Genomic DNA, 26,380 nt, shown 5'->3' with positions numbered 1-26,380 from the left:
CACCATACAGTAGCTTGGTGAGAATTTGGGTTCTTTGCTCCCTTCCACTTCTGCAAACTTATCTGTCCTTCTTCCCAGCATTTCTTCTCGCACACGCCACCACATTACACTACTGATGACCTTGCCTTGAAAACTTTGTGGTTTTTTTGTTTTTGTTTTTTTTTTTTAATATGCCCGGCACGGTAGCGGCCAGTGTCCTCGCCTTACACACAGCGGGATCCTATATAGGTGCCAGTTCTAATCCCGGTGACCCCACTTCTCATCCAGCTGCATGCTTATGGACTGGGAAGGCAGTTGAGGATGGCCCAAAGCCTTGGGACCCTGCACCTGCGTGGGAGAACCAGAAGAGTCTCCTGGTTCCTGGCTTTACACTGGCGCAGCTCCAACCATTTTGGCTGCTTGGGGAGTGAATCAATAGACAGAAGATCTTCCTCTCTGTCTCTCCTCCTCTCTGTATATCCGCCTATCCAATAAATAGAAATAAATCTTAAAAAGTTTGGGGTCAGCAATGTTTCATAGTTTGTTAAGCCTCCACCCTTGGTGTTGCCATCACATACAGGTGCTAGTTTGAGTGCTAGTTCCATTTCCAATCTAGCTCTCTGCTAATGGCCTGGGAAAGCAGCCGAGGATCGCCCAAGTGCACAGGCTGCTGCATCCACATGAGAGACTTCAAAGAAGCTCCTGGTTCCTGGTTTGGGTCTGGCCCAGCCGCAGCCATTATGGCCATTTGGGGAATAAAGCAATGGATCAAAAATCTCTCTGTAACTCTGTCTTTGAAATAAACAAATAAAATCTTTAAAAAAATAGTACACAGTTAATTCTTTTGTATTGTATTCACTGGTATGTACAACAAAAGTGAACATATATTAGATCATTTTTATAACTTCAAGAAGAGAGCTTATGGGGCTAGTATTGTGGTATAGTGGGTTAAGTTGCCACCTGTAATGTTGGCATCCCATATGTCTACCAGTTCCAGCCCTGGCTGCACCACTTCCCACCCAGCTCCCTGCTGAAGCACCTGCAGAAGCAGCAGAGGATGGTCCAAGTTCTTGGTGCTCTGCCACCCATGTGGGAGACCCGGATGGAGCTCTTGGCCTGGCTCAGCATCAGCTGTTTCAGTCATTTGGGGATGTAAGATCTCTCTCTGTCTCTCCCCATCTCTCCGTAACTCTGTCTTTCGAGGATGTCAGTACATCTATAAGTAATTTTTTTAAATTTAAAATCTTGTATCTATTAGCTCTCACCGTCTTATTCCCTCAACTTCCTCCCAGTTCCAAGCGACCATGACACTCTTTCTGTCTCTGGATTTGCCTATTCCAGAAGTTCCACATAAATATAATACAGATATGGTATGTGATCTTTTATTTTTTTTAAAGATTTATTTATTTTTTTTTGGAAAGACAGATCAGATTTATGGAGAGAAGGCGAGACAGAGATCTTTTGGCCATAACACCTGAAGCTGAGCTGATCCAAAGCTAGCAGCCAGGAACTTCTTCCAGGTGTCCCATCATCCACTGCTTTCCCAGGCCGTAAGCAGGAAGCTGGATGGAAAGCGGAGCAGCCAAGACACGAACTGGATCCCATATAGGATTCCAATGCTGGCAAGCTAGGATTTAGCCATTGCGCCACTGCACCGGTCCCAATTTGTGATCTTTAATAAGTGGCTTATTTCGTGTAACCTGGTGCTTTCAGTGTTCAGCAATGTTGTACAATGCATAGTACTTCATCCCCATCATTTGTGTCTATCATGCTTTGTTCATCAATTGATGGACATTTGGCTGGTTTGCATGTTTGGGCTATTAGAATAACATTGATACACACATTCTCACAGGAGCGTTTTTGTGGACATATTTTCATTTCTTTCAGAGGAGTGTGGAATTTCTAGACATTATGGGAACTTGATGTTTAGTTGTTTAAGGAACTACCAGCTGGCTGGCAAAGACACGGTGTAGCTTCACATGCCCTCCAGCAGTGAGCTGGAGTCCCAAGTCCTCCCTGCCAACCCTGCTTATCATTATTAGAGCCATTGTTGTGGATATGAAGTGATATCTCACTGTGGCTTTTATTTGCGTTTCCTGATAACTAACCATGTTGAACATCTTGCATGTGCTATTGGCCACTTGTCTATCTTCTTTGGATAAATGTCTATTAGCCCTCTTTTTTTGCCCATTTAAAAAAAAATGGGTTATCTTTCTATTTTAAGTGATAAGTTTCTTTATATATTCTAGGTACAAGTCTCTTAATATATGATTTGCAAATATTTTATCCCACTGTGCAGTTCCTTTTTTTCTCCTTGATCCTGTTTATTGAGGCATAAAAGTTTTTCAGTTTTGATGAAATCTGACTTGTGATTTTTTTGTTGTTGTTTGTTCTTTATCATATTTAAGATTCCATTGCCAACTGAGGTACTGAGGTTGTACCCCCATGTTTTCTTGTAAGGGTTTTGTAGTTTTGGGACCTTGTTTCAGGCCTTTGATAGATGTGGAGTTTATTTTTGTACATGGTGTTTGGGTAGAGGTACCTAACATTCTTCTTTTGCATGTGGCTGTCCAGTCGTCCCACCACCAATTGTTGAGGACTACCCTGCCTCCCACTGAATGGTCCTGGCACTTAAAATGGGTTGGCAACACTCATGGATTTACTCTCAGACTGTCGATTCTATTCTGCTCTCTATAACTAATCTTAGGTCGGTATCACAGTTTTGATTTTTGTTGATTTTTTTGTAGTACGTTTGAAACCCAAAAGCAAGAGAGTTTTCCATCTTGGTTCTTCTTTTTCCAGATTATTTTGGCTATTCTGGATCCCTCCTGATTCCTTTTTCATTGTAGAATCAGTTTGCTAGTCTTTACGAAGGATTCACTCGGGCATCTGCGAGGGGGTTGCACTGGATGTGGAAATCAGCCTCGGACATACCTGCATCTCCCCAGCGTTGTCTTCTGACTCACGTGCATGAGATGCCTTTCTCTTTATTTATATCTTCAGTTTCTTTCATTGGTGTTTTATAGTTTCAGGAAATGGTTTTCTTTTTAAGATTTATTTATTTTTATTACAAAGTCAGATATACAAAGAGGAGAGACAGAGAGGAAGATCTTCCATCCCATGATTCACTCCCCAAATGAGTGCAATGGCTGGTGCTGCTCCGATCCAAAGCCAGGAGCCAGGAGCTCTTCCGGGTCTCCCACGCGGGTGCAGAGGCCCAAGGCTTTGAGCCATCTTTGACTGCTTTCCCAGGCCACAAGCAGGGAGCGGATGGGAAGTGGAGCAGCCAGGATTAGAATCAGCATCCATATGGGATTCTGGCATGTTCAAGGCAAGGACTTTGGCTGCTAAGCCACGGCACCGGGCCCAGAAAAAAGGTTTTTAAACTCTTAAATTTATTCATAAGTACTTTATTACTTTTAATGTTATTGCAAATGAAATTTAGTTATAGTATTCAGATTTTTGCTATAATTATAAAGAATTTTTTTGTATGTTGATCTTGTATCCCTCAACTGTGCTGAATTTGTTTATTAGTTTTAACAGATATTTAAACATTTGTTTATTTGAAAGACAGAATGATAGAGAGTTAAAGATATTCCCGCCACTGGCTCACTCCCTAGTTGACTTTTTGTTTTGTTTTGTTTGGGTTTTTCATTTTCTTTCATTTCTGCAAAGACATACTTTTAATCCACTCTGTAATGCCAGGCTTAATTTGTCACACAGTTCTCAACAAGTAGAAAAGTATGGAAGACACAGTTCTACCAAACTGTCAACAAGGGCTAAAAACAACCATTATGTCAGAAGATGTCCTATTCATTGCGATACAATTTTTAAGTTCTGTATTAAGTGTCATATATCAGAGAATGCATTTTTGTCTTTTTTGGTTCTGGTTTATTTCACTAAGCACAATCATTTCCACTTGCATCCATTTTTATGCAGAAGACATAATTTCATTCTTTTTATGACTGGGTAGTATTTCACAATGTATTTATACCACAGTTTCTTGATCAGTCATCAGCTGATCGGCATCTGGGTTGATTCTATATCTTAGCTACTGTGAATTGAGCTGTAATAAACAAGGGGGTAGAGATAACTCTTTCATATGCTGATTTCGTCCCCTCTGGGTAGATTTCTTTATAAAAATGTCTATTCATGTTTTTTGCTTTTTTTTAATTTAAAAGGATTTTTTTAAAAAAGGTTTATTTATTTATGTTTATAGATTTATTTACTTTTCTTGAAAAGGTAAATTTACAGAGACAAGGAGGTACAGAGAGAAAGATCTTTCAACCATTGGTTCACTCCCCAGTTAGTTCCAACGGCCAGAGCTGAGCTGATTTGAAGCCAGGATCCTCCCTCAGGTCGCCCGTTCAGATGCAGGATCCCAAGGCTTTGGGCTGTCCTCAGTTGCTTTCCTAGGCCACAATCAGGGAGCTGGAAGGGAAGTGGAGCAGCTAGGACACGAACTGGCGCTCCTATGGGATCCTGGAGTTCTCAAGCCAAGGATTTAGCCACTGAGCCATTGTAATAGGCCCTTTGCTCATTTCTTAACTGGATTGTTTGCTTTGTTGCTGCTGAGTTTCTTGAGCTTTTTGTAGATTTTGGATATTAATTCTTGATCAGTTTTTTTCCCATTGTCTTGGTTGCCTCTTCCTGTCATTGAATATTTCCTTTGCAGTGCAGAAGCTTCTTCACCTGACGTAATCCTATTTGTTCAATCTTTTTTTTTTTAAAAAAAAATATTTTTAGGGCCCAGTGGCATGGCCTAGCAGCTAAAGTCCTCGCCTTGAACGTGCCGGGATCCCATATGAGCACTGGTTCTAGTCCCGGTGGCTCCACTTCCCATCCAGCTCCCTGCTTGTGGCCTGGGAAAGCAGTCAAGGATAAAATATTTTATTTTATAAAAATAAAATAAAATTAAAAAAAAAATAAAAATATTGGGCCCGGCGGCATGGCCTAGCGGCTAAAAGTCCTCGCCTTGAAAGCCCCGGGATCCCATATGAGCACCGGTTCTAGTCCCGGTGGCTCCACTTCCCATCCAGCTCCCTGCTTGTGGCCTGGGAAAGCAGTTGAGGACGGCCCAATGCATTGGGACACTGCACCCACGTGGAAGAACCGGAGGAGGTTCCAGGTTCCCGGCTTTGGATCGGCGCGCACCGGCCTTTGTGGCTCACTTGGGGAGTGAATCATCGGACGGAAGATCTTCCTCTCTGTCTCTCCTCCTCTCGGTATATCTGACTTTGTAATAAAAATAAATAAATCTTTAAAAAAAATTTTTATTTAAAAAAAATTTTTATTTTTTTATTTTTTTAAAAAGATTTATTTATTTTATTACAGCCAGATATACACAGAGGAGGAGAGACAGAGAGGAAGATCTTCCGTCCGATGATTCACTCCCCAAGTGACTGCAATGGCCAGTGCTACGCCAATCCGAAGCTAGGAGCCAGAAACTTCCTCCAGGTCTCCAGCATGGGTGAAGGGTCCCAAGGTTTTGGGCCGTTCTTGATTGCTTTCCCAGGCCACAAGCAGGGAGCTGGATGGGAAGTGGAGCTGCTGGGATTAGAACCAGCAGCCATATGGGATTCTGGCAAGGACTTTAGCCTCTAGGCCACCATGCTGGACCCATGTCCAGTTTTGTTTTAATCAACTGTGCTTCTGGGTTTTTCCAAGAAGTCTTTGCCTAAGTCAATGTCTTGCAGAATTTCCCGGGTATTTTCCTCTAGTAATTTGATGATACCAGGCAGTAGATTTAGGTTCTTGAACCATGTAGAGTTGTATAAGGTGTGAGGTAGGGCTTTTGTGTCGTACGCCGCACATGTACATCCAATCTTCTCAGCACTGAAGAGATTGTCGTTTTCTTCAGGGATTGAGCTCATTTGTCAAAGATGAGCTGCTTGTAGAGATATGGATTAATTTCAGGGATTTCTTTTCTGCTCCATTGGTTGACATGTCTATTTTTGTACCAGCATCCTAGGCTGTTTTGATAACTGTTTGTAACACGTCCTAAAATCTGGTATTGTGATGCGTCTGGCTTTGTTTTTGTTGTTCCAGTTGCTCTAGAGGTTCAGGCTCTCCTGTGTTTCCATATGAATTTTAGCATTTTTTTTTCCAAATCTGAGAATTTTCTTATTTTGTTTGGGATTGTATTGAATCTGTCAATTGCTTCCAGTAGCATGGACATTTTGATAATAATAATTCCTCTAATCCACGAACACTGAAGATTCTTCTATTTTTTTTATGTCTTCTTCTATTTCTTTCTTTAACATTTTATAATTTTCACAGCAGAGATGTTTTACATACTGTGTTAAGCCAGTAAGTTAGTAGATTCCTTAGGATTTTCTGCATAGAGAACCACATTAACTGCCAATAGAGATCATTTTCCTTCTTCGTTTCCAGTCTGGTTGCTGTTTAATGTCTTTTTATTGCCTAAACGTTCTGGCTAGATTCCTTAATGCACTGTTGAACAGAAGCATGGAGAATATATATCCTTGTCTTGTTCCAAGGCAGGAGGAAAGCATTTAATCTGTCACTACCGAGTATTCTAGCCGTGAGTCTTTCACACATGTCTTTTATCAGGCTGACAAAGTCTCCTTCTGTTTGTAAGTTGTGTGTTTAACGAATTTAGCATTTAATTTAAATTTTATTTGCAAGGAAGAGTAGTACCAAGAGAAAGACAGAGACCTTCCATCTGCTGGTTCACTTTCCAAATGTCTATAAAATGCAGGACTGGGCCAGGACAAAACCAGGCTCCTAGAATTCAGTCTAGGTTTCTGTGTGTGTCACAGGGACCCAAGCACTTGAGCTATATCATCTGTTCAGGGTGCACATTAGCAGGAATCTGGATTAAAAGTGGAGAGCATCCAGAACCTGAATCAGTAAAATGGAATGTGGGCATACCAACCGATGATTTAACCACAAACCCAATGACTATTCTTTTAGTATCCTTTTTTAAAAATTAATTTATGTTTATCAGAAATTTATAGAGAGAGGAGAAACAGAAAGAAAGATCTTCCATCTGCTGGTTCACTTCCCAAGTGGCTTCAACGGCCAAAGCTAAGCTGAAACGAAGCCAAGAGCTTCTTCCAGGTCTCCTGTGCAGGAGCAGGGTCCCAAGGCTTTGGGCCGTCTGGCACTGCTTTCCTAGGCCGCAAGCAGGGAGCTGGATGGGATGTGGAGCAACTGGGACACAAATTGGCGCTCATATGGGATCTTAATGCATGCAAGGTGAGGACTTTCACGACTAGGCTACCACGCTGGGCCCTCTTAATATTATTTTTAAGATTAATTTTAGTTTTATTTCAAAGGCAGAGTTACAGAGAGAAGCACAGATGGGGAGAGATAGATCTTCCATTTACTTATTCATTTCCCAAATGGCCGCAACACCTGGAGATGAGCAGATCCAAAGTCAGGTGCCAAGAGCTTCTTCTGAGTCTCCCACATGGGTGCAGGGTCCCAAGAACTTGACCATCCTCCACTGCTTTCTCAGTCCATAAGCAGGGACCTGGACTGGAAGCAGAGTAGCTAGGGCATGAACTGGTGCCCATATGTGATTGCAGCTCCCGAAGGTGGAGGATTAGCCTGTTGAGCCATAGCTCTAGCACTGGGATCCTCCCTCTGCCCCTCCTCCCTCACCCACCAGCACGCTGCAGCCTTTTATTTTTAACTTTGGCCTTTTTAAATGTTAAAAAAATTGTTTTATTTTTATTGGAAAATCAGATATACAGAGAGGAATCTTCTGTGCATTGATTTACTCCCCAAGGGACTGCAATGGCTGGTGCTGCACCAATCCGGAGCCAGGAGCCTGGAGCCTGGAGCCTGGAGCCTCCTCCAGGTCTCCCACATGGGTGCAGGATCCCAAGGCCTTGGGACATCCTCTACTGCTTTCCCAGATCACAAGCAGGGAGCTGGAAGAGAAGCGGGGCTGCTGGGATTAGAACAGGTACCCATATGGTATCCTGGTGCCTGCAAGGGGAGGACTTTTACTGCTAGGCTACTGCACTGGGCCCTGTTCTGTATATATTTTTAGATTTATTTATTTTTATAAATAAGGAGAGACAGAGAGAGGGACTTTCCATCCATTGGTTCACTCCCTAAGTAACTGCTATGGCCCAAACTGGATCAATCTGAAACCAGGAGCTTCTTCTGATACTCCCATGTGATTGCAGGGGCCCAAGCACCTGGGCCGTCCTCCACTGCTTTCCCAGGCCATTAGCAGGGAGCTGGATGGGAAGTGGAGCAGCCGGGACACGAGCCAGAGCCCATCTAGGATGCTGGTACCACAGTGTTGGCATAGTCTACTGTGCCGCTGCACCAGCTCTGACCTGGCCTTTTTTATTCACTGTTCATTCAGTCTTTCTACTATGATAAGTTTTCTTAGATCGTTTACTTTTTCTGGAGAGTTTTGATGACTGGTGTTTTCCACTTCCTCTCAGGTGTCTAAGTACACGCCTTCCTTCACAGGTGACTAGAGTGACTCTAAAAACTGCAGCTCTCAACACACTCTGCCATGACTCCTCCGTGGCTAACCTCTACTTAGGACAAAGACTCGCATTTTTGACGTCACTTCGAGGGCCTGGCGCAGCGTGGCGTGCACCCTCTCCTGGTTCATGTCCCTCACAGACCTGCAGCCACACGCAGCCAAGTGCAGCTCCAGCACCCGATGGGTTACAGGGACCACTTCATGTCGCCGGACCTCTTTCTCCAGCAAAATCCAGCTTGCTGTTCACAGCCAAGGCTAAATGTCCCTTCCTCTGGAAAAGCTTTTCTGACTCCAATTGCTGTCCCAAGTGGCCCTGGGTCCTCGCCCTCAGGTGCAGCCACACCACTGGATTTCACTGATTGCTTCCATATGTCTCCCCACAATGGAATGTTTGCACATCAGTTCCTGTCAGGGACAACTTTTTAGTTTTATTTATTGTTTGTTTGTTTTAATTGTATTTATCTGAAAGGCAGAATGACAGAGAAAGGGAGACATCTTCCAGCTGCTGCTTCATTCCCAGAATGGTCTCAATGGCCAGGGCTAGGCCAGGTGGAAGCCAGGAGCCAGGAGCTCCCCTTGGGTCTCTCACCTGGGTGTCAGGGCCCAGGCACTTTACACCATCCTCTACTGCCTTCCCAGAGGCACCAGCAGCAGCAGGATAGGAAGCAGAGCAGCTGGGACACAGACTGGTGCTCTCATACGGGATGCCGACTTAAGCTGCTATGCCACACACTGGCCCCAGGCAGATTCACAGAATAAAGGAGAGACAAAGCTCTTCCATCCCCAACTGGCCACAATGACCAGAGCTGAACTGAGCTGAGCTGAGCTGGCAATGAGAGCGAGGAGCTTCTTCCAGGTCTCTCCACACAGGTGCAGGGTTCCAAGGCCGTCCTCTACTGCTTTCCCAGGTCACAAGCAGGGAACCAGATGGGAAGTGGAGCAGCCAGGACATGAACCTATGCCCATATGGGATCCTGGTGCTTACAAGGGGAGAATTAGCCAATTGAGTCATCATGCCAGGCCCTGAAAATGTTAATTTTGTTCCCTCTGTTAGGGTTCAACATTCCCCCTGGTCTGAGTAGCAGCAACAGGAAGACACTGAGTGGAGTTTCTCAGAGCATTTATTATTTTTTGAACACAGGGCAAGGAGTCTGGGCTAGCTGAGGAGGGTTCACCAGGGGAGGCAGAGGGCTGGGCTGGGGACAGGAGCCGACACAGGGGCTTGTGTGTGGGGAGCAGCAGGAAGAGGAGCGGCAGAGGACAGGGAGCAGTTCCCCCAAGCCTACCCCATCTCTGGATCCTTTTCCCTCCTGCCAAGTTAAAACAAAACAGAACAGAACAGAACAGAACAAAACAAAACAAAACAAAACAAAACACCTGATGCAGCCCAGGTCAGAGGCTGCAGGGGTCAGAAGTCCCATGGGGTGGAAAGTAGCGTTTGCTCCGGCCAGCAGAGCCAGGTTCCGGCAGGACAGCCGGCCGCTCAGGCCTCCTCTGCTGTGGCATCGATGCCCGCGTAGGTGAAGTTCTCAAACAGCGACATGTTCACATAGGCCTGTGGACAGAGCATGCTTGGCAGGAGCTGCCGCAGCGAGGGGCTATCTGGCCTCCAGCCCCTGGACTTCCACTGGGGTGGGGCATTTGTTTTGGAGCCTCCAGATGGATGGGCCCCAGCCGGGCTTCCTGGTGACAGGGCCTTGACATCACTGCCACACGGGTTACTCCTCATGCTTACCCAGGGAGCTGTGGGCTTATGCACTCATTCACTTACTCGCTCATTCACAAGGCTACTTCTGCTGAGTCACTCATTGCCACGGTTATTTCAACAACCCTTCATTCTTGAAGACTTCCAGAATCAGCAGTTAACGCACAGAAGGACTCTTGTTTCACTCATTTCTTCACTTACATGTATTTGATAATTTTGCCATGCATTTCCTCATATGACTGTTATATCATCAGTCTACCAGTTCACTCAGTTGTCCACCCACTCACGCATTTGCAGGCAAGAGGGGGACAGGGAAGCCGTCTGGGACTGGGCACTGTGCAGAGGTTTGCTGTTTGCTCGACTGTGTCCAACCCAGGGAGGGCTGGAAAAGGGGGCTGCAGCAAGGGGTTTTGGGTGAGCACCGGAGCCCCAGGCCCCACCCTGTGCTGCCCCCCAGGTCTCCTCACCTTTCTGGCTTCTAGCATGCGGTCCAGCTGCAGTGCGATCTGGGCAAAGGGGGGCCGCTCGTAGGGCCGGTCCCGCCAGCACTGCCGCATCAGCTCGTACCTGGGGAGGGGACGGACAGGACTGAGCTGGAGGCTCAGGGCCCACTGCGGGGGGCAGGAGGGGGTGTCAGGGCCGAGGCCACCGGTGGCCTGAACACAGGCCGCAGGCCAGGCACTCACACTTCGTCATCACAGTTGCGTGGCTGCTCCATGCGGTAGCCCTGAGGCAGCTTCTCGTACAGCTCAGCGCAGGTCATGCCGCAGTAAGGGGTGCCTCCTGCAGCAGGGCACGGCTGTCAGCTGGGGTGTCCGTGGGGGGATGGGGCCTGGGCTTGGGGGGCTGGGGACTCACCAAGGCTCACAATCTCCCAGAGCAGGACTCCGAAAGACCAGCTGAAATGGCAAGGATGCACTTGTCACCTCACGGGCCCTGGGGTCCAGCATTTTGCTTCAACTTTCCCAGGCGTACAGCTCCTCTCTGGCCAGTTATTGTCTTGGGGTCCACACCACTATAGCTATGAGCTACAGTCTCCCGAGTTCTCACTATGAGCCAGGCATGTGGTGTGCTTGTGAGTCCCTCTTAACCCTCACGCCAACCCTAGGACATCATTTCTTCCATTGCCCTCTTTTTATAGATGGATACACTGCGGCACTGAATGGTGAGCCAGGTTGCCCGAGGTCACACAGCTAGGATGTGGCAGACAAGAGATTCAAATCCAAGCAGCCTCACTCCAGAACACTTGCTCCTAATGGCATCTCACTCTCCTATACAGGTACACACCAGGCCCCAGGTCCAGGGTACAGAAGGAATCTAGGGGGTCTTGGGCAGAAGCAGGAAGTGGCTGTGTGTAGTCAATGTGATGGTGGTGAGCTGGGCAGGTCAGAGGTGGAGGGCAGCATGGCTCAGGAGCTGGGGCTGCAGGGTGGGATGGGGGAGGCTCAGAAGAAAGCATCTGGGGTTGTGCATCACAGAGAGGGAGTCTTGGGGGGTCTTGCTCTGGCAAGATCTGCAGGTGGAATGACCTGGTCCCCATCTCTTCTGCAAGTTCAATCCTGAACTAGGTCTATGCCAGTCCTACCCAAGAAACAGTCTTCTGGCTGACCCTCTACTTTCCCACTAAGATGCTGGGCATGGCTAAGGCACACCCAAGACACCTGTGGCGCGGCCAGACGACCCCAGGGATGTCCGATGACAGAGGTGCACCTGGTTTTGCCTGTGCGGTCTTTGGGTGCTGGGCCCCATGCCCTCCCCACCTGCACACTCACACGTCACTCTTGGTGGTGTAGACACTGTAGTTCAGAGACTCAATGGCCATCCAGCGCACAGGGAGACGCCCCTGTGAGAGAACAGGTTTGAGGGGTCAGGTGTGGAGGAAGCATCTGTTGGGAGATCAGGTGAGGAACTGGGCCCTGAAGGGGAGGGTTACGTGAACTTACCATTGTCTTCTTCACATAAACCTCCTCCCCCCGAGAGAGGCCAAAGTCTGCGATCTTGGATGCCAGATTCTCCCCAACCAGTACGTTACGCGCAGCCAGGTCCCTGTGGATGAACTGCAGGCCAGCCCCGGGATCAGGGCAGGTGCGGCACAGAGGGCCCTGGGTGGCTGAGCTGCTAGCAGGTTGGGCCCCACTGGCCGTCATCAAGGGCTCCCCTTTCTTTTTCTTCCCTGAGCCTTTTTGGGAAAAATCAATGTGGGAGCGCAGGCCACAGCCAAGTTCAGCTGGATTTCTCTTGCGTATTGCATTTTGCCCTTGTTTCATGCTCTATGCTCTTTTCTCATCCCTACCTGCTCCTTGTCCCCTCACTGGTGAAGGCTCTCAGGTGACCCTGTCTATCCTCTGAGCCCCAGTTTCCATCCAGCTCACAACCTTTCTCGGAGACCTTGCTGTTGCCAGCAACCCTGCCCTCAGCACTGGCCCCTTCTCCTCCGCTGTTAGTGTACTCCAAACACAGCCATCGCGGTGGATGTGGTGTGCAGGTTAGATCACCACATGCAACATCTATGCCGCCCCGTGTCCTAGCTAGCTCTAGGAGCTATAACGTGCCAGAGACAGCAGGTGGAAAATGACATGAAGCTAGGGCGCCTGCTACCCACGAGGGAGATCCAGATGGAGTTTCGAGCTCTGGCTGCAGTGAGGCCCAGCTTTGATGACTGTAGCCATTTGGTGAGTGAACCAGTAGGTAGAAGATCTCTCTGTCTCTCTGTGTCTACCCTTACTCCTATCTTTCCCTCTCTGTTTGTAATTCTGCCTTTCAAATAATAATAAAAAATGTTTAAAGCAAACAAAAGCATGGCTATCGTTAAAATACCTTCTTGTACTTGTGTCCCTGAAGGCAGTTGCTCCTCTCAGGTGCCTCCTGACTCGGGCCCAGGCCTCCACCCATCACCTTCACCGGCTGACTTCCCTATCCTCTTCCCATGGAAGTGGCCATCTGGGCTCAGAGTTCCCAGGCCGTGGTCGCTATCTGCCTGGCCACCTCCATCAGGAGGCCCCTCAGACTTTTTTTTTCTATTTGTATTTCCCTAGCCTCCTGGCCAGCAGCCAGAGCTGTGAGCTCAGCTTTCCCCAGCTTCCTCACCTGGTGGAGCCTATCCAGTCCCTCCTGCCCCACTTGTCCACACGCACCTGTTTCTCACTCAGGTACTGCATGCCGTTGGCAGCATCACTGGCAAAGCGTAGCAGCTGCCGGGAGCTGAGGGTGGAGGCTGTGCCATGCTCACGGGCAAAGGCAGGATCTGTCTCCAGCACGCGGCTCTTCCGCAGGAAGTCGAGCAGGTTCCCATAGGGGGCATATTCAATAGCAATGTACAAGTAACCTGGAGGCGAGGCGATCAGGTGGCTGGTGACCGACGTAGGGCAGCCTGACCCAACCGGGAACAGCTGATGCGTGGGGGAGGCGGTTGGTGGCCAGGGTTTGGGAGAAGAGAGACCTACCTCGGTTCTCGCAGGCCCCCAGGAGGTTGATGATGTTGGGGTGGTGACCCAGTTTGCACAGGACTTCCAGTTCCCCCGCAAAATCACGGTGGTCATTTTCCGAGGCATATTCTGTGTAGAGAATCCAGCGTCAATGTTGTCAGAAGGAGCTCTGGAGAAAGTGTGGGGGTCAAGATGAGAGGGTGAGAGGGTCGGGCCTGGGCAGGGGTCACTCCTGGGGACCTTTCAGCATCTTGATGGCAGCGTTCATCTTGAGCCCGTCCTTCTTGATCATGGCCCGGATGACCTGGCCGAAGTTCCCCTCCCCGATGAGGTCTTCAAAGGTGATGTCCTCCCACTCCAGCACCGGGTAGCTCAGAGGCTCCGGCTGCTGCTTTGGCCTCCGAGTCAGTGTCAAGGTCCCCGAGCTGAACTGCAGGATGGTCTCCTCACCCTTCACAGAACGAGACGAAGGGTCAGGTGGCCCATGTGGGGAACACAGGGAAGCATGCAGAGAGAGGCTCCAATGGCTACACAAGTGGGCAGAGACCCAGACAGAGCTAGCCAAGACACACACACAAACTGGAATAGAGTGAGAGCAATCGTAGGTGACAGGGGCATGGGAGGGACATTGGAAGGACAGGAGAGGGTGTGGTGAGGACGCCAGCCCCGGGTGGTAGACTTGGGGGGCACTCATGGAGCAAGAACCACAGGTGCAGCCCTGGATGCTGGAGCTGGCAGAGTTACTATTGTCTTCTCCACAGCAGTAGAAGCAGAGATGACCCCTGCACACCCACCTGGCATGCAGCCTGAGCTCTAAAGCCAGCCTGGGCCTTGAGGACAGCAAGATTGTCACAAAGACACGTCCCCCAGCTGAGAAGGAAATGGCCCACCCTCGCTAGGTTCATGGCAGGGACGGGAAAGAGCTGGATGCTGAGGCCTTCACAGGCAGAGGGGTACCCTTGGAGGCTGGCCAAGTCTGCAAGGGCAGGGCCTGCAGGAATCCCAGGCACCCAGGCACCCTTCCATGACATGCCCGAGCCATCTGGATTGAGATTGCCCCCACTTCAGGAAAAGAAAAGCAGGGTGCATGGGGGTGGTGAGTTCAGTGGTAAATATCCTGTCTCCTTGGTTGCAGTCTTGTGGCTGGGACAAGCAGACGTGTGTGCACGTACACACAGTGCCCAAGCTCCTGGGTGGGCAAAGGTGGACACACAGACACGCAGAAGTTGGACACGTGTGCCAGGGCAGGAGTAGCCACTGACCGAGCCTGACTGGTAGGTGAAGGTGCGCCTTCGCTGCAGGCAACTTCGGCGGATGCACACCAGCGTGAGCAAAGCAGCAAGGATGGTGAGGCAGGTGGCAGACACGGAGCCCACCACAGCTAGGACCAGCTGCTGGTCCAGGCCCTCCTCGGCCGCCCGGCTTTCTTGGACGGGGTCTTCACTTAGCAATCCTGGATGGGATGGGAAGGGCAGAGGGCAGAACGCCTAGGTCAAAGAACCCTACTATGGATACTCCCACCCCAACCCGAGGCTCAGGTTGGACCTTCCAGCAACAGAAGTTAAACATGGCGAGGTTACTTGGGCCACGGGAAAGCAAGGACCAGGATGGGGCTCCCCCAGTGCGGGATGGTGGATTGTGAGAGGGAAGGAGTCTGTCACTTGTCCCAGGGAGTGAGGGCTGGGGCCAGGGTGGAGGGAGTGGGGAAGGGCTGTGGGGCCCTGTCCTCTCACTGTTGCCCAGGGTGGACGCTTCCACCGTTTTGCTCCAGTCACCAAGACCCTGGACACTGGCCCGCACGCGGAAGAGGTAGCGAGTGCTGGCATTGAGGCCGCGGACCACGGTGCTTGTTTCCTCTGGCCCGTCCACGTCCATCCACAGAGGATCCCCCGAGCCCCCAGCCACCTGCACTTCCACAATATACTTGGATATTGGCCCAGGTGGAGCCTCCGGATGCTGCCATGTAAGCTGAATCTCAGAATCTGAGAGGGCCTGGGCCTGCAGGTGTTGGGGAGCTGGAGGCCCTGGGGAGGGAGAGTAGGAAGGCAGGACTCAGACAGGCCCAGATTCTTTACACAGATATGAGACACATCCATTCTAGCTGTACCCACTGCTCTGTGCACCGCAGAGTGGGAGCCACCTGCTACTTCCTCCTCTCCCTCCAGGCCAAGTTGCTCTTCTCTCCCAGGCTGCCTTGCTTCCTCCATTCTCCTCATATCCCAAGCCCTCCCCCACACACCCCTGTGCCTTGTGTTTCCCTGGGGCCTGCCTGACCTTTGCTTTCCATGACCCATGACTTCCTCACATGACCCCTGTCTCCCTGAGTATCTCCTGACCTTTTCTGTGGCTCATGTTTTCCCTAATGCCCGTGTGTGTCCTGCATTTCCTGCATCTACCTAGTTTCCAGCAACCTCCCATGCCCCTGTGTCCCCTGTCCTGCCCTGGTCCCCAACCTGTCACCCTATCCATTATAGACGTACCGCTGTGGGGCAGAACCACGTGTGCAGGGGGCGAGGCTGGGCCCAGGAGGGTGCAGTGGTACAGCCGCACATCCAGCTGGTAGTGGGCACCAGGTGTGAGTCCGGTCAGGAGAGTGGTGCGGTCTTGAGGGGATGAGATATTCTCCCACCGCTCCTGCCTTTGTGTCACATCCCAGAGGCGCAGCAGGAAACCGTCACCCACCAGAGGCCCAGGCACCGAGGGTAAGGACCAGCTCAATCGCAGCCGGTCAGCGCCCTCCACATGCCAGGCATCCAGCCACGGTTGCAACGAGGGCTCTGGGGTCAGAGGTCAGGGGTCAGAACTGTCCGATGGCTCCTCGGGGCCAAGTTGGACAGTGATTCCCAAAGGACAGGCCTGGACCACCTCCAGTGGGAAAGACAGGGGCCCCTGGGGAGGACAAGGCATGATAACCCCGGATGGACAGGGCAGCAAACCACTCCCCTGGGCGAAAGAGTAGGGGGACGCTTGGTCTCTCACCAGGACAGTCTGTGGTCATGAGGGTGGCAGGCCCCCAGGCCCCCTCGCCTCCTTCCCCTGGCCGGCTCAGCTGCACGCGGACACTGTATCCTGTCTTTGGCCGCAGGTTCATTAACGTCACGTTCTCACTGGGGTCCACTGGGAGCAGGGCGTGCAGCACACACCATTCAGGTCCGACTCTGTCCCCTTTCCCTTTGCCCCTCTCACCACTACCCAGCAGCTCTGTCCTGCCTTGGGCTCTGCCCACTCACCCACAATGGTGGACCAGGCCATGGTACTGTCCTGGGGCCGGTAGTGCAGGCGGATGGAGGAGATGGGTCCATCCCCAGAGAAGGAGACCAGGGGGGATACCACAAGCTGGCGGCTGTGCTTGGCCAGGAGCCGCGGTGCAGTCACGGGCTCCGGAGGCACTGCCAGGAGATTCAGCATGAGGCCCGGCCTAGCATGGCTAAGCTGGTCCTCAGAAGTCTGTGCTTTGGGCATCAGACACATCTGAGGATCTCCTGGGCTGGGAGAAGGCCAAGTTCACCAGATAGCCAGAGTGATCAAGGCCTGAGGAGGATGGAGCCACTACCTGGATGGCTTGGAGCACAGGGATTTGTCAAGAAGGACATGAACAGATCCCAAGAGACGGTAAGTGAAGGAGCCATGTGGCCAGACCGGAGTCAAGAGGCAATTACTCGGGCCCGGCGGCGTGGCCTAGCGGCTAAAGTCCTCACCTTGAAAGCCCCGGGATCCCATATGGGCGCCGGTTCTAATCCCGGCAGCTCCACTTCCCATCCAGCTCCCTGCTTGTGGCCTGGGAAAGCAGTCGAGGACGGCCCAATGCATTGGGACACTGCACCCGCGTGGGAGACCCGGAAGAGGTTCCAGGTTCCCGGCATCAGATCGGCGCGCATCGGCCCATTGCGGCTCACTTGGGGAGTGAATCATCGGACGGAAGATCTTCCTCTCTGTCTCTCCTCCTCTGTGTATATCTGGCTGTAATAAAATGAATAAATCTTTAAAAAAAAAAAAAGAGGCAATTACTCTGCACAGAGCGTGCAGGCAGTGTGGGTGTGGGAGCCAAGGAGGGAGCGGGCGGGGGAGGTGTCAGTCTCGCTCTGCCTGTCCTCTGCCGCTCACCTCTCTCCCCCGAGAACAGCAACATGGACAGCGCTGGGGAGGAAGCACCTGTACTACCCATGGCTTCACACGCGTGACCTCTACTTTCCGTAACTGCTCTCAGCCAGGGCTCCCCAGCCCTGTGTGTCCAGTGCAGGAACAGCTTTGGAGACCCCAAACAACCTATCTCAGGACTCAGAGCAAGCGGGAGACCCAGTCGGGGCTTAGTCAAGGCTGCATGAGCCTTGTCCAGTGTCCTCACCCCACGATCACTGTCCTTTTTCTGGCATCAGAATAGATCTCCAGGTTATGCTACTCAAGTCTCTTGCCTCTTCCAAATATTTGCCAGACTGACTTTCTAAGATGAAGGAAGGGAGGGAAGAAGGGAGGAAGGACAGAAGCATGAGGGGAAGGAAGGAGGAGGAGGATGAGAGGAATGCAGGGAGGGAGGGAGGGAGGAAAGGAGGAAGGAAGGGTCAAAGAGGATGCAGGATGCAGGGTGCTGTCAGGCAGGAATGAGCAGGTGAGGAGCAGGTGTTGATTTGGGTGGGTTCTGATCCCAGGGAGCTCCTGGTGCTCAAGGCCCATTGAGGGGATAGTGAGCCATGAACCTGTCTGCTGGCTTCACAGACAGACCTGCACAGAAGCCACCCAACTCCAAGGAGACCCCACCAAAGGGGCCTGCAGAAAAGAGCTGGAACCCTGAGACGAGATGGCCTTTCAAATAATAGCGACAAGTATGCTCAGCACACTCTGAGCGTACACCTGATTTAATCTCCACAGCCTTCTGAGTGAGCTAACGTTTGAGAGGAGACAGAAAGGAGAACCAAACAAGACCAAGAAACTTGCTTAAAGTGACAAGAGCTAGGAATCTGCGAAGAAAGCACCGACTCAGGCTAGAGGTCCAAAGCCTAGCATGGGAGTGGGCGGAGATAAAGGCGGGAGGTGGAGCTTGGTGGTGGAGGGGGATGAGGAGCAGTGGGACCGGGGCTGGGAGGAGGCAGGAAGCAGCAGTGAGGAAAGGGCAGGGCAGGGGGAGGGCTGTCCAAAGGACAAGAGGGTCGGGAGCCAAAGGGGGAATGATGGGGTGGGAGAAGGTGATGAGGAACTTAGTCCCAGGTGATGGTGCCCTGCCCTAAGCAAGCCTGAGCACTGGCAGACTCCAGGCAGGTGTCAGCTTTGGGAAACCAAGCAGGTCCCTTCTGAGGTCCACTGTTTTGTGGATGACCCTGCTCTAGAATTGAGGGCCCACACTGGGGGACTCAGCCAGGAAGAAACATTCTAAAAAGTGAGCTAGAGGTGAGTGAGTGTGTGTGTGTGGGTGAGAGAGAGAGAGAGAGAGGGAGAGAAAGAAGGGAAGCATGGCCCAGCAGCAGGCAGAGTGAGGATGTCGGAGCGGGGGTTCTCCCAGCTTCTGGAGCATGAGACATCCTTCCAGAGGGGTCTCAGCTGTGCTCCAGCCTTGCCACTGCCCATCCTGCACCTCCAGGTGACCACAAGCCCTCTTCTTTTCCTGGTGTCAGCCTGTGACCTGGAATGTCCTTGCCCTTCCTGCTAGGAGCCTGTCTGGGCAGCATCAGGTAGTGCCCACTCTGCTCACCATCCACCCTCCACGGTCCTAGGCTATCACTGACCTTTGACATTAACCTTGAAGCGCCGGCTGTCTTGGCCACCAGATGTGGAAACGCGACACTCCCAGAACCCGCTGTCTCCCAGAGCCAGGCGGGGCACCTCGAACTCAGCTGTGGTCTTATCTGGCTCCACAATGGCCTTGGTGGACTGTGAGAGAAGGGAGAAGGGGTCAGACATTGAGTATACATCCCCTAGGCAGATACACATGTATCTGTCAAGGTCGTTGAGGGGACCGAGGCCCAGGGGCAGCCCCTCATGAATCCGCCTGACTCGCATGTGAGCCACGGGCCGGCCAGCAGCAGAGCAAGGGGGAGTTTTTGAGGGGGTGGGGCCTGAGAGATCAAGTGGGGGTGGAGGCAGCGAGCCTGGGCTCCTGGGGACTGACCAGCAGCACAGTGCCATCGGGCTTGCGCAGTTCCATGCTGCCCCGGACTGGGAAGGGGTTCCCAGCAGCTGCGCAGTTGATCCGGGGTGTGGTCTCCAAGTTGAACTCCAGCTCTGAGGCCATGTTGAGGATCTGGGGGATTCGGTCTAAGGGACAGGAAGGATGCTCATCCTGGAGCCCCTCCGGAGGCCAAGCTGCCCCTCATCCCACACTGCTGTGCATCTCAGCAGACGTGCCACCATCTGCCCGGTCACACAGTCCTGGGAGCCTGCAAAGTCCCATCCATGACTCCAGCACCCTTTCTATTGCTTAACATCTACAAAATGCCTGCCAGCAGGTGCCTCACCATCCTCACAGCCAGGATACTCATTGTGAGGTCTCTGGCTACAGATGCCCCCAGGAGGCTCCTCTGGGCTTCCATGCACTTGGTGCTGCCACCAGGCATGGTCTGATGGGCCAGACCTTGAGCACCCTGGAGGCGGGATTTGGGCTGTTCACAGAGAGGGGAGGGTGAGTTCCCACTGCGGAGTCCCTGGGGCTCGCACCTGACTTCTCACAGTGCATTCCATGCCACCCGGAGGGGCAGACACAGCCGCTGAAGCGATCACAGGTGCCACCGTTCTGACATTGACACTGCAGGCGGCAGTCGGCTCCAAAATGGCCAGGGGAGCAGGCTAGGGGACAGAAGAGGTGGGTGGGGGGAAAGGGGACAAGGTCAAGGGACACAGATGGGACATGAGTTGTCCAGAGGTTGGGGACAGGAGCTTCGGCGGGTGCTTGGTGCGTAGGTCAGAATAAGAATGAGGGGTTTGAGTCTGCGTGTGGCCATAATGAGTAGGGTTGGTCCTTACCTTCCTGGCACTGGCTTCCTCTCCAGCCAGACCCACAGGAACAGCCGTAGGGGTCAGGGAGGCAGAAGGTGAGGCCCCGGCAGCCTGATGTTCCCGGACACTGCTCCTGACAGCTCTGCCCAAAGCGGCCCTCTCTGCAGGCTAGAAACGGGTGAACATGGGGTGCATGGGCCCATCAGGCACTAGGGTCCGGGAATCACCAAGTACCCTCATCCCCAGGCTCCAGCCCCATGGATCAAGGGTCTTTAAGGGCCAGGGGCGTGATCCTGCCTGAGTCCCAGTTGGCCTCTTCCTTACCTTGCTCACAGCGGGTTCCAGTGAATCCGGGAGGGCACACACACTCGCCATCATGGTCATGGCAGACCCCTCCATGCAGGCAGCCTGGGCAGTCCTTGGTGCAGCCTGGCCCCCAGTGCTTGGCCCCACAGCCTGGCAGAAAGTGTCTTCAGCAACTGACCCTCACCCCCCGACCCTCTGCTGCTGAAGATCGGGATAGCTCTTGGGAGCCAGGGCACTGGGGAGAACCACAGCCCAGTACCCACATGACCCCAGACTGCTGCTGACTGCTACCCTCTGCTCCTCACCCCGCACAATGAGCCGGAAGAAGGCGCTGCCAAGGGGGCTGGCTTCCAGGTAGGTAGCACTGTAGATGCCACTCGATGGGGGCTGCACGTTGGGCAACTTCAGCAGGAAATGCCCCTCCTTAGCCTCTTGCCAGTCCAGGGTATAGAAATAGGATCCTGGGAACATGAGTGGATCGGGGGCTCAGTAGTACACGGGGACTGCTGTTACCTCTCCCTCTCAGCCCACCCCTGCCCAGGTTACATCAATGTGCCCCACACGCTGGGATCAGACGTGGGGGTACGAACCACAGAACAGCCTCTTCTCCCTGCTCCATTGACCACCCAGTTGATCCCCAAGCCCCACTCAATCCGTCCACTTCTTCCCACACCCACCGTCGTGCATCCCAGCCCCAACCTCTCCAGCAGGTTGTCTCCCTCTAGCCCCACACTCAGCAGTCAGCGTGATGCTCCTGCCACTGCTGACAGCTCTGAGACTCCCCTTCAGGTCATCACTGTCACCAGGCTGACCAGAGCCACACCCGAGCCCCATCTGCGCACCCTGGCTCTCTCCTCATATCTCTGAAGTCCAGAACGGCTGGCTACCCTTCTCCAAAACCGTGGTGCTTCGGGCCTTCCTGCCTTGGCTCGCATCAGCCCCTCTCCTGGGATGCCCTCCCTCCTCTTGACCTTCCCACTTACTGAGCTCACTCCAGGTGCCCTGTGCTCTGAGTTCTCTCTCCCGCTCCCCTGGAGGGTCCATTCCCCCTCCCCCTCCCACCTCTTTGCCTCAAGGCTCAGAGCTGCACAGAGACCCTGGAATCCTGAGCAGACGCCAGGTCTGAGAGAAAGAGCCTCTCCCTCAGGAGCTCGGCATGTGAGAGCCTACAGCTCTGAGGCCAGGGCAGGACTCTTGGGAGCCACACAGGGAAAAGCTTCCTCCCATGAGTCCTCCCAAAAACCAAAGAAGGTCAAGGCATGGGGGGCTCATCTGGGGCTGATATCCCATAGGTTTGCCCAACCTGGCATCCTGACTGGGCACATCTTTGGGAGAGGCTTGAACTTCCCCTTGCCAGTTTTGTGCACTTCGTCACCATTTGTTTTTCTTCTCCATGGAGACTGGGATTCTCTGTCAGGTGCGCTATGTGACTGGCAGTGCCAGATAACTCCCAGGGCACAGTGGAAAATGGGGTTTAATACAGAGCTTATTTGGGAGTGATAGAGGAGGTAGTTGACTATGGATTCCTGGTTCTCTGATTACTGCGGAAAGGCTTGGAGTGATGAAGGAAGGACACTAGAGACCAGGAGGGTAACAGGTGTGCTACAGTGATGGGCGCATAAGAGGCCAGGGCTGAGCTGGGGGTGGCGGGGGCCAGAACCACGGGCATCTCACCATTGCTCTTCCAGATGACATCCGTCTGCTTCTCCTTGTGCACGCGGGCCGAGAGCACAGCAGTGTCGCCTTTGTTCACTGTGTGTGTGACCTTGTCAGGGAGCAGGTGGGCTGTGGGATGGAGACAGCCTTCACTGGCCAGGGCATCGACCCTCTTCTGCAGCCTGCAGCTAACCCTACTAGCCTCCCTCTAGGACCGCGACCCCGTCAAAGGCCCTCGTCAGACCAGCCTCACCTCCTGGGCTGTTGTGTACGTAGACAACGCGCGTGCGCCTCGCCCCGGCGCCGCCCACACAGGAGAAGACGCCCACGAGGTCTGAGGGCTTGGAGAAGCCCCGCAGTGTGACCTGGTGCGAGCCGTTGCGTGCCAGGTGCAGCGGCTGTCCCGGCGGGAGGGTGCGCACAATGCGGTCGTCCTTTTCCAGCAGCAAAGGGGGACCCCAGGCTTCCGCGCCCCTGCCTGGCCCGGCCTCCCCGGACACGCAGGTCAGGAAGAATCGTTGGGGGTCGGTGAGGCGCAGGTTGGCCAGCAGCGTCAGGTCCACCGCCGCGCCTGGGGCCAGTACACCAGTGACGCCATTATAACCCAGGGAGCACATGCCTCCCCCGCCCCGCCCCAGTCTTGTTTTTGCACCACCAGCTTCTCATCCTTCGGTCTTATGCCCGCTCTTGCCCTGTCCCTCAGGCCCCAGTGTCACTGGGCTTTATCAGCATTTCCATCCCCTCCTTTCCCTTTCGCGTGCACTGGCCCCTTGCCCTCAAGTGTCTTCATCGTCAAAGAGCACAAACAAAAACACAAATCCTTCTAGGCCTTTGAGTGCCCCGCCTCTCTAACCAGATGGCTTCCCCCTACTGCTGGCGGGAGCTATGTGCCCTGTTCCTATTTCCTCCCATTATTCCCCATCAGGCCCCTTCCCCATTTGTGCTTAAAGCTGTTCTGTGCAGGGACAGCTGATTCCCTTGTGCAGCTTAGACCAGAAGCGGGCAGCAGGGAGAGCAGTGGACAACAGAGGTGGCCCATAGAGGTGAACCTCAGGTGGGGAGGCTGGGTTCTGCAGCCCTGTGGGTGTGAAGTAGACGCAGGTCCTGGCCAGGCCAGGAAACAGAGAGGGCCAGGACCCACACTTCCAAAAAAACTCACTGCAATGCAGGACACCTTGAGTGGGAGCCCAGAGGAAGGGGGGTCCCAGCCTAGCGCGGGGGAGACAGAAGTGGTTCCTAGGAGATATAGTCTGAGGGTTTCTAAAGCTGAACCAGGACCCCGGATGAGGGCATTGGGGTGCAGGTTGGGGGTAAGGGAGAGACCCTCTAGGCGAGATGGGCTAGGTAGAGAGCAGCCTGCGTAAGGCACAGAATGGAAACGATGATGGTGTGTGGAGGGAGGGTTTCCAGGTTGAGAGTGGGGGTGGGGGGATGAGACTAGGTGGGGCTAGTCTAGGCCAATCCCCACCCCCAGCCCTTCCTCCCCTGTTCCTGCCTGTCAATGATCCAGTAATTAATTACTTTAAATGGCACTAAGCTTATCAGTTAATAGGCTTGGAAAGCCTTCTCCAGACTTTCCTGATGCCTACTGGAACAGGAGGCGCACCTGTTTGCCAGCAGCCCCTCCCACCTGCAGGGAAGTCAACCCTCTTTGCATTGCCAGGGGCAGTCCTTGGGATTGTCTCCCAGGCTCCCCTGAGCCAGCTGGTCCAGTCTGAGTCAGGAGCTGTGGACCGCCTTTCAGCTCCAACCTGTATTTCCATCAGTTTTTCCCAACCGGTCCCCTCCTGTGCTCCCTGACTCAGCAGGTAGCACCTGCCACCTCTGACTCGCCCCTGTCGCAACAGTCGCTGTTTATTGGGTGTCATGCCTTGCGTACTTCCCCAATGTCCTCTCACTTGATCTTCCCGACCATCAACCATCATGGGAGGTGGGTATTATTATCCTTATTTTATTGCTGCGGGAATAAAGGCTTGGAAAAGTTCAGCAGTTTGCCTGAGGCCAGACACTCAGGTGTGTGTGTGTGTGTGTGTGTGTTTCTAAAGCATCCATACTTGTAGGCTGGCTGTCCCAGCCAGTCACAAAATCCTGTGAATTGTTTCCTGAAAGTTCCTTCACTTCATCCGCATCCATACTCACCCTGGCCATCCTAGCAAGCCACAGCTCCTCCTTCCCCAGCACTTGCGGCCCGCTGCCTGCAGGGTAAGCTACAGGCATGGAACCCTTTTGGAGGCTGCTCCCGCAGGGACCTTCTCTCCCACACCTCCAAGACTCACACTTACAGTTCTGGCTGCCTGGAATGAAGAGCACTCCTCTAGGAGGTCTTTTCTGACTCCTTTTCAGACGACTACTCAGGACAGAGCAGGCCGGCTCCTCCCCTGCCCTAGTGTGCCTCCCCGCCATCTGCAGCTCTCCTCCCAGATCCTGTGCGCCACCCTGGACCCTGAACCCCTCAGAGACAGCTTCGGGTTTTAATCTTGTAAGCATGGAAGAATCAGCTGTCACTTTCTCAGAAACCCTTCTTGAGTGCTGGGCACTGCACTGGGCACTGTGGTGGGCACTGTGGTGGGCACTGCACTGGGCACTGTGCTGGGCACTGTGCTGGGCACTGCACTGGGTGTGCTGCCTGTGTTACTGCACTTCAACTCTGCAGGAGCCGCAGGAACACCAGCACTGAAGTCTGACAGCCTTCTCAAGGAATGGGCCCAGTACGTAGCCAAGGTCCTTGGTGCTCAAGACCTTCTTGTCCTGTGGATGACGGGATGAATCCAACACACCATACCTGAGGGCACCCACCAAAAACTTCACGGGCTCACAAGCCTGGCTGCTCCCAACCCCACTTGAGATCCTACACGACCCAGATAGCTCCCCTCCCCCACTGAATTCTAGCTCCTGGCTGACTTTTCCTGGCACTGATTTCAGGTTTTGATGGGACAAAGCGATGGCAGTGTTGAGTTTCTATCTGTCCCCAGTTGTTTCTATTGTAGTAAAATACCCATGCCATGGAATTTGCTGTTTTAACATTTTTAAAGATATAGTTCAGGATTGCCAAACTCAGGCACACTACCGTACATCTGTTGCCACCATCATGTTGCAAAACCCTTTACATCTGTTAAAATGGAAACTCTGTCCCCATCAGACCAGGCTCCTCCCACTCCAGCCACAGCAACCACCATGGGACTACATCAGGGCCTGGGGACCTGAGAAAGCAGTGGGAACACTCGGGGAAGACTCACCCACATGAGAAGTCAGACAGAAGATGGCGAGCAGGAGAGGGGACCCCAGCCAGATCATACTCTGGTGGCTGACCCAGGCCAGCCAGGACCAGCTGGGCCTGGGGTCGGTGGTTGTGGGTCTGAGTGCTCAGCCCGTGTTGTCCAGTGGGTTGGAAAGGAAGAGGAAATGAGGTGGCTTGGGTGGGAGGGAAGGCAGGAGAGAAGGGTGGGAAGGTCCTCTCCCAGCCCAACCTCTGGGCCCTCCAGTCTCCTTCCCCCACTAGGCTGGGGATGGGAGTGGCCCGGAGAGCCCTGGAATGGAGGGTGGGAGGGATCTGCTTCAAGCGTTGTGAGACTGATGTTTGCTATCCCCTCTCTCCTGTGGATCCTGTGTCTGGCTGGCGCACAGGAGCAGGCCGGCAGGAAATGGAGGAAGCCAGTGGCTTCCGCCTATTGAGGAGGGATTGGGGGAGGACATTGTTCTGGGGCCTCCCCTCCTCCCTGTGTGTACACATGCCACAGCCCACTTGACTCCTCGGGTATATGCCCAGGACACTGACTGGGACAGGGGACCCTGAAGAGGAGGATGGTGCGGGGCTGACAATGGACATGGAGTTCAGAGCCACCAAGAGCCTTGTGGTTTCTGCTGTGGGCCTCTTCTGCTTTGCATACTGGAAAGTAGGTGCTTGGGGGC

At 52.9% G+C, this 26,380-nt stretch overlaps 1 protein-coding gene across 2 annotated transcripts; it reads right to left on the bottom strand.

The window, feature by feature from the left end:
• Positions 1-9,798: 9,798 nt before the first annotated feature.
• TIE1 (tyrosine kinase with immunoglobulin like and EGF like domains 1) lies at positions 9,799-25,934 on the bottom strand. 2 transcript variants are annotated; one of them, XM_004591500.4, is made up of 23 exons: positions 25,708-25,934; positions 22,725-23,042; positions 22,490-22,600; positions 21,121-21,276; positions 20,834-20,965; positions 20,537-20,677; positions 20,231-20,359; positions 19,686-19,831; positions 19,303-19,447; positions 16,816-16,974; positions 16,565-16,702; positions 16,066-16,362; positions 15,319-15,609; positions 14,848-15,038; positions 13,826-14,036; positions 13,604-13,714; positions 13,295-13,485; positions 12,104-12,217; positions 11,933-12,003; positions 11,019-11,059; positions 10,847-10,943; positions 10,628-10,727; positions 9,799-10,010 (listed from the first exon to the last, which is right to left on the bottom strand). In XM_004591500.4, exons 1-23 carry the CDS (start codon positions 25,763-25,765, stop codon positions 9,939-9,941), a joined length of 3,420 nt encoding a protein of 1,139 aa, XP_004591557.2. In that variant the 5' UTR covers positions 25,766-25,934; the 3' UTR covers positions 9,799-9,938. The 2 variants fall into 2 exon arrangements, with proteins under 2 accessions (XP_004591557.2, XP_058535964.1); XM_058679981.1 differs by lacking the exons at positions 15,319-15,609; positions 16,066-16,362.
• Positions 25,935-26,380: the final 446 nt, after the last annotated feature.

Source organism: Ochotona princeps, chromosome 2 (assembly GCF_030435755.1).
Source record: "Ochotona princeps isolate mOchPri1 chromosome 2, mOchPri1.hap1, whole genome shotgun sequence".
NCBI lineage: Eukaryota > Metazoa > Chordata > Mammalia > Lagomorpha > Ochotonidae > Ochotona > Ochotona princeps.
The sequence above is the reverse complement of the archived record's forward strand: the minus strand, read 5'-3'. Positions and strand labels throughout refer to the sequence as shown.

Excerpts from the sequence above, each read along its gene's own strand:
- TIE1 (XM_004591500.4), bottom strand. The coding sequence starts at position 25,765 with ATGATCTGGCTGGGGTCCCCTCTCCTGCTCGCCATCTTCTGTCTGACT. Across the intron at positions 19,448-19,685 it reads CCGATGGCACTGTGCTGCTG|TCCACCAAGGCCATTGTGGA; the intron begins GTCAGTCCCCAG and ends CTTCTCTCACAG. Across the intron at positions 16,363-16,564 it reads CATGACCACAGACTGTCCTG|AGCCCTCGTTGCAACCGTGG; the intron begins GTGAGAGACCAA and ends CTCTGACCCCAG.